Source organism: Triticum urartu, unplaced genomic scaffold (genome assembly GCF_003073215.2).
Source record: "Triticum urartu cultivar G1812 unplaced genomic scaffold, Tu2.1 TuUngrouped_contig_6726, whole genome shotgun sequence".
Taxonomy (NCBI): Eukaryota; Viridiplantae; Streptophyta; class Magnoliopsida; order Poales; family Poaceae; genus Triticum; species Triticum urartu.
In genome coordinates, this window is record NW_024117510.1 from 1 (window position 1) to 6,754 (window position 6,754).

The following is a 6,754-nucleotide window of genomic DNA, read 5'->3' on the forward strand; positions in this document are numbered from 1 at the left end:
CGCCGCGGCGTGGGTTGCTGGGGCCTGAAGATGAGGCAGTCCTTCTAGGAGGATGCCAGGGACGGGCAGCAGGACGGGGGTGGCGCGTCGCAGTTGGAGACCGGCGTGTGCTCTGGCAGCGGGTGGAGGGATTGCGGCGCGATGGTGGGGAGCAACAGGTCCGTGTCCATGGCCGGACCACCCTGCCATTAAACTCGACGTTGTGCTGGCACATGATGCCCCTCTCCTTCCTGGGTCGTCGTGGATCTCGCGTTACTGGAGGGAGGAGGCGGCATGGACGGCATCACGGAGTCCCACAACACGCCAGCCGCCTCCGGAGTCCCACAACCCCGGAGCCCATGGAGAGCTCGACCACAACTCGGCTAGCGCAACGGTGAATTATAGGGCCAGCTATGGGAGCTAATGTTGGGGGAGAAGGGAGGCCTTTGCTGGGATTGCATTAGTGCGGTGCGGGTTGAGCTGGAGCTGGCAGTCAAATTGACCAGCTACGTGTCAAAGGTAACATCTAGATTATACCTAAGATGATAGTTTGATGTGTTGATTGGTAGAAATCGCACACAATAGATGCAGTTGGTATTTTGGAAATAAAGGCAGCAATTTACATTGAGATCTGGGACTAATTGGTTAATAATTTATTCATGTCCCCAACTTGAATATTGCAGTCTTTGTCACAAGCTTTGCAATGGTATTGATTCTTTTAAAAGTAGAGCAACCAAGTGTCGAATTTTGTTTCGCATCTATATATCTATTTCGAGATAAAAATGAATGTGGGGCTCATTATGTTTCCAGTATGAGACGTGGCTCGACGGTATTTACATTGCCAATGCCAAGCACACCGAGTTCACTAAAAGCAACAAGCAGGGCAGGGTCAAAGTCATTATGTTCACCATGATGCAGATTGCCATCACATTCAGACCCAAAGATCTGGGAACTATGAACTTGATTAAAAGGGCAGGGTCAAAGTCAAGACCCGGGTTAGTGGCGACTATGATGGTGGCCTGCAGGCTATGGGTCTAGCAGCGTTGCAGGCAGTAGTGTGCAGCGTTTTACGGTAGGGCGTGTGGCCAGTGCTGGCGGGCTCGCGGCGGCTGCAGATGGTGGAGTACTGGACTTGTGGTGGGCGCTGGACTTGTGGTGGGCGCCCATTCACAAGATCTACAACATCATCTTTGGGTCAGTTCTCCATGAAGGCCATCCTGCGATACAAGGTTGCGTCTTTCTGCTATTTGGGTGACGACGCCGAGCATGTCGGCCTATGCCCATCGCTCCTGATGTGGTAATGCGGCGGTCGTTATTGTTTGCCTGCAGAGCTTGCGGAGAGGTGGGACTTGCAGAGTATATGTAGCAGTAAGGATCCAAGTATTGGAGCCAAACAACTGTCTATGCTACCACATCAAGGTGTGTTGATGCAAATAAAGTAAGGACGGGAATATACAGTAGCAGAAAGACCAAGCAGCCTGGTAGCTCTTTCATTGAACTGGATGGATGCGTGCATGAGTTCTTTGCAGGGAACGAGTCACATTTTGAAACTGAAACTATATACAACACTGTTTTAGGGATTAATGAACTGTTAGTAGCAGAGTCCTTCCTGATGTCAAAGCTAATACATTTCTATGATAACCATACCCCAGTACCTATGATTCAATAATCTTCTTTTTATGAAATGATGAAACCCGAAGTATTTCTACGTATTTGCTTTTCTCTCTGAGGCGGGAAGTTTGTTTTCCAGACATTTATGTCATGAGCAACTTAATGTGCAACTGAGTGCACATTGTTATCCAAATTTTATTGGTCTATCTGAGATGTTTCCTTTTGGTATTGCAATTTGTGCTAGGTAATACCCACAGTTTTTGCTATGATGTTACTATGTCAGAAAATTAGCTGTCCACTGCATCACTTATTTGTTCTTCTATTTTTACTCCGAACTTACTAACCCAGCTTTAGTTTCTCTGGCTTAAGCTAATCTGGGAGCAGGGTATCATGTGCCCGCTCACCTGTTGGTGCGGCTGGTGGATACAGAGAGATCAACGATGAGGAGACCCTCGCCGTTCTTCTGATTGGAGCCAGTTGCGTGATGTGATGGCGGAGTTGTTCTACAACCGCCCAGGGGCCATGGACGATGGAGAACTTCCTAACGCAGTATGCGAGCGGGGACAATGGAGAACTTCTTGGCGCAGTGTGCGCGCGCGTGGGTTTCAGGACAGTTCATTGTAAGGTCAAGCTCAGCTTGGTGTAAGTTCCAAATATATATTGTGCCTTAGTTTGAGTTGCATCTACAAGCAGCGCTCACTAATTCAAATACACCTTAAATTGAGTTGGATCATTAGTGTTGGACCGTGGACATATATCTATATCCGATTGTACTCCGGGTGTTTTCAGTTCTGAAATATTTTTTGGCAATTTGATTCTGAAATTTTAGCTTGATGTTGAGAAAATGAGCAAATTTTGTGGTGCACTTGGATCAGGTTTTATGCTTACAGTTTCGAGGGGAAACATTCAGGGTTGTGATCCAAGTATATGAAATCAGTTTATCTAAATTGAGTTGTCGACAGTACATCCTCTAAAGCACGGAGTGCTTTTGTCGGTTCACCGTCGTGCCATTTTAAAAAAATCCCCATTGTTTTCTGTAAATTAATCCGCAGTACATGTTTAAATCATAGTCGAACTCTTTTTTTGCATTTTCTCAGAAAATCTCTGACTTTTCGGTTAATCAATCAGCAGCAACAAAATTATTCATATATTTTAAATCGTAACTCCGGTTTTAACATGTTATATATGAAATTTGATTAGAAAAGTGTGTACAATCTAAATATGATATTATTGTTAGCTGTTAAATATTCTAAAATATTATTGTTGGTGCAAACTTAATATATAGTGCACAGTCCGTTTTTCGTTCGTACTGGCGGCGATCCAAATTACAAATAAACACCTATTAAAACCATATTGAGAGGAAAGGAAACATCATTAACCACGCATGCACACCTCTGAGAAACCTCGCGGGGGAAAACAACATATTTCTCATCTTTTTGAGAGAGAGAGGACGTCTTAGGACTGACCACATTCAAATGTGTTTTCGTTGTGTGAGTGTCGAGGCCACCGTAAAGGACGTGGACCAATTAGGGTCTTGAGTCATGGTTATTGGGTTAAAAGCATGTGTTATTTTCTCTCCCGTTGCAACGCACGGGCTCTTTTGCTAGTCTTACTAAAATATAGTGCAAGCAATTTCCGCAGCAACGCGCAGGGTATCGTCTAGTTTACTTAAAGCGACACACCAAGTAACGCAGTGGCAATCAGGAACAACCAAGTAAAGAGAGACACGAGGTAAACGCACTGGTGTAATCAGGCTTAAACTAACTGAACCGGTTTTTAAGCCAAAGCTGGCACAAAGACAGAGTGACGGACTACAACCTCGATCCTTTTGTGAGGGAAGTAAAAATACCACACTCAACTCGAATAATGGCGGAGGCACACTGAGGAGCGTCAGAGCGACTTAGCCTCCTTTATTCATGCATAAATAGCAGCAACTTAACGACGCTGCGCACGTACATCCAACGGCGTGTTAGGCAGAGGACGCGTCGAGGCAGACCCACTGGCCGACGAAGATCCCGATGCAGTTGATGTTGGGGTTGAAGCCCAGGAAGTCCTCCTGGGTCAGACCGGCACTCTCCGCGAGGGAGGAGCAGGTCTCACCCGTCTGCACCGCGCTCACCTTGTTGCACGTCAGCGCCGGCACCGCCTTCGTCAATGCATAAACTGCGAAACGCATAGACAGGCAGGCACACGTCCAAAGGGTTACAAGTCCGGCACATTTGGCCAGATCATGGACGACGATGTTGACCGGTTGACGTGGACGTACCTCCGTTAATGCTGCCGCGCTGCATCTGCGTCGCGGTGAACCTGGCGTCGGCGAGGGCGACGGCCACCACGAGCAGGGACGCGATCAGGAGAGCAGCGGCTCCGTGGTTCTTCGCCATTGCAGATGCAGATGCTGCCGACGCGAAGAAAGGATATATGTATAAGCGGATGATAGGTGCTCGTCAGGCTCTGCTTTGGTGGTGGTGATGAGAGAGCTTAGCCCTCGCCCTTTTTATAGCATAACGAGCTCGACACTCGAAAGTCGATAGGGTGGAGAGTGTGACGAAGAGAATCCGGCCATGGCCTTGGAGACGGCGTCCGACGCACGGGCGATGCTGCTTATGCTGAGAACGGCATGGATGGACATGTCGTTCATAACACAGGGTGGGCCTCGGGGTAATCCCATCTGTGATTCCTATGGAACTGCTTTGTACTACTGTAATATTCTTCGACCGCCATGTGATTTTGACCGGGCCTAATACTTTACACTCACACTGCTCACTTTTTTTTGTTTGAAAAACTGTCTTGCTCCATGTTGGTGATAGCGCAGTGACAGTGGAGAAACAAGAACGAATCGATCGCAGCAAAGCAGAGAGATGAGGACAGTAGGATCAGAGAGGACTGCAGTCAACCCGCAAAAAGGAAAAGAAAAGAGGACTGCGGTGTCTGAGTAGCGGAAATATTACGGCATGACACGACTACGCAACCTGTACACAGATCAGAGAGATTTTTCTTTATTTTTTTAAGAAAAAGAAGGTGTGAAATGCGATTGTTGTCTATCACTCTCGATCATTGTGATCAGTGTAGATCAGTATCGCAGGATGGGCTGCGCGCCTTCTCTCACCGGCGGGGCGCCTCGTCCTTCTTAAGGCCGTCCTCGACGCCCTTCCCACCTACGCCATGGCGGCTCTGCTCCTGCCATCGGCTCTGTTCCGTGAGCTGGACGCCCTACGTCGTGACTTCCTCTAGAACGTGGCTAAAAGAGCCTCGGGGCTCGGGCGCCCAATGCCTCGTGGTGTGGGAGCGGATATGTCGTGCCAAGTCGGAGGGTGGTGTCGGTGTACGCAACCTCGCCACCTAGAACGAGTGCCTCCTGTTGAAGATGATCCACCACCTTCACTCGTTGCCAAGGTCGCGCTGGGCCACCTGGGTCTGGAACTACGCGGGCGAGTGTTCTCTCTTGTCCTGCCGCGCGGCGATCTCGTGCTAGGGAATACCGGGGCACTCTTGCTCGGCTGGTCCCCATCTACCGCGCGCTCTCCAATGTCGACGTGGGGGACGGGCGTTCGTGCTCCTTCTGGCGGGACTGCTGGCTCCCCTGCAGTGATCTTGCCATGGCATCCCCTGTTCTTTTCTCGCACACCACGGGTGCTGAGGTCACCGTGTAGCAAGTGTGTGCTGGTGGCATTGCCTGCTTTCTTGTCCTGCAGCTCTCGCGCGTGGGGGTGCGAGCTTGCCGTGGTCTCCACACTTCTGGACGCGCAGCCTGCCCGAGGTGGGGACGATGTGCGGCAGTTGCACCATGTATCGGCCCCCCGTGTCGGTCTGTCTTCAAGCTCAGCGTACAAGCTGACGCGGTTCGACGACACAACTGCTCATTATGTCGCGTTCATCTAGGAATCGCGCGGTCCTTCTCGGGTGAAGTTTTTCTGCTAGCTCCTGGTTCAACGTCGCGTCCACACACACGACGTGTTGGCCAGGAAGTGCATTGTTGTTGTAGAAGAAGTGGGGTGCCCGATCTGCTCGGCGACGCTGGAGAGTGTGGATCACCTGCTTTTCACGGGCGGTGGGAGTTCAAGTAAGGGCATGTACAATGGTGCTATCTTAGGAATGTCACGTAGGATAAATGATGACGTGAAGGAGAGAGAACTCATAAAAAGGCTTGTCTTCTCTTATTTAAGAGAAGACAAGAGATGATCTCTTAGCACAATATGTCTCACCATGTTTTTAGGAATAACTAATTATTGAAGATAAGGCTAAGAGATGATCCAATGTAGACAAAAAAAATTGTCTGCACTAAATTCAATGCAAGACTTAAGATAAAACTATCTTATCAACCATTGTACATGCCCTAACCGGTGCCTCTGTGGATGATCTGTCATTTCTGACAGCGTCAAACAGCAGGCTCAGTCGTTGACTCGGTGGCGGAATTTGCCATGCTTTGCTGCTGGCAGCTCTGGAAACATCGAAACGTGGTCGTCTTCCATAGGCAAAGGCCCTCCATCACTCGGGTGCTCAGCTGCTGTCGAGAAGACGCGGTGCTGTGGCGCTGTCAGCTGCCAGAAAATCGTCGTTTCCCATGTTGCGTCTTGGCTGACGGCTCTCTCCTCTTAGCAAGTGTGGTGTGGATCCTCTATGACATGCCCCTCCCCCACTCCCCCATGTAGTCTCTCGCGTGGTGCCCCCGGGCGCTTGTAATCATCTGGGTTTTTTGCCCTTCTGATTAATATATTCAGGTGGGGAAAACTCCCCCCCCCCCTATCCTCGATGATTTTTTCAAACTACGCAGGTGAACACTTCCTAGAGCTCTTGTCATGCAATTTCAACTACAGTTATGTCAATAATGTCTAAATATTGGTGAGTGGGATAGCTTGATAAGCAGGGCATGCATTGGCAATCATGGGCAAAGATGGCTATCTTGAAGTGAATGGGAGAATTAGGTTTCCGCGACCTCGAGCTCTTTAATGACGCAATATTGGCAAAACAAGCAGGAGGTTACTGGATAACCCTAGGAGTCTATGTGCAAGGGTCTTGAGGGGCCGGTACTAACTTTTTACAAGCTGGATGTCCGGCTAATTCTCTTAGAACATGGCGTGCAATTCTGCAAGGACGAGAGTGTAGGGCAATAAGCCACGGCGAGCGGCGACGCGGAGCGGTGTGTGCGCGCGGTGGACGCGTC

General features: G+C 49.4%; 1 protein-coding gene across 1 annotated transcript; it reads right to left on the reverse strand.

Annotated features, from left to right (window-relative positions):
* Window positions 1–3,350: 3,350 nt before the first annotated feature.
* LOC125531018 (lysM domain-containing protein ARB_03438-like) lies at window positions 3,351–4,037 on the reverse strand. The gene is made up of 2 exons (XM_048695419.1): window positions 3,857–4,037; window positions 3,351–3,753 (listed from the first exon to the last, which is right to left on the reverse strand). Exons 1-2 carry the CDS (start codon window positions 3,972–3,974, stop codon window positions 3,560–3,562), a joined length of 312 nt encoding a protein of 103 aa, XP_048551376.1. The 5' UTR covers window positions 3,975–4,037; the 3' UTR covers window positions 3,351–3,559.
* Window positions 4,038–6,754: the final 2,717 nt, after the last annotated feature.

Bases quoted from the DNA above. Each gene is read 5' to 3' on its own strand.
- LOC125531018 (XM_048695419.1), bottom strand. From the start codon at position 3,974: ATGGCGAAGAACCACGGAGCCGCTGCTCTCCTGATCGCGTCCCTGCTC. The intron at 3,754-3,856 runs GTACGTCCACGT...TGCGTTTCGCAG, and splicing joins GCGCGGCAGCATTAACGGAG to TTTATGCATTGACGAAGGCG.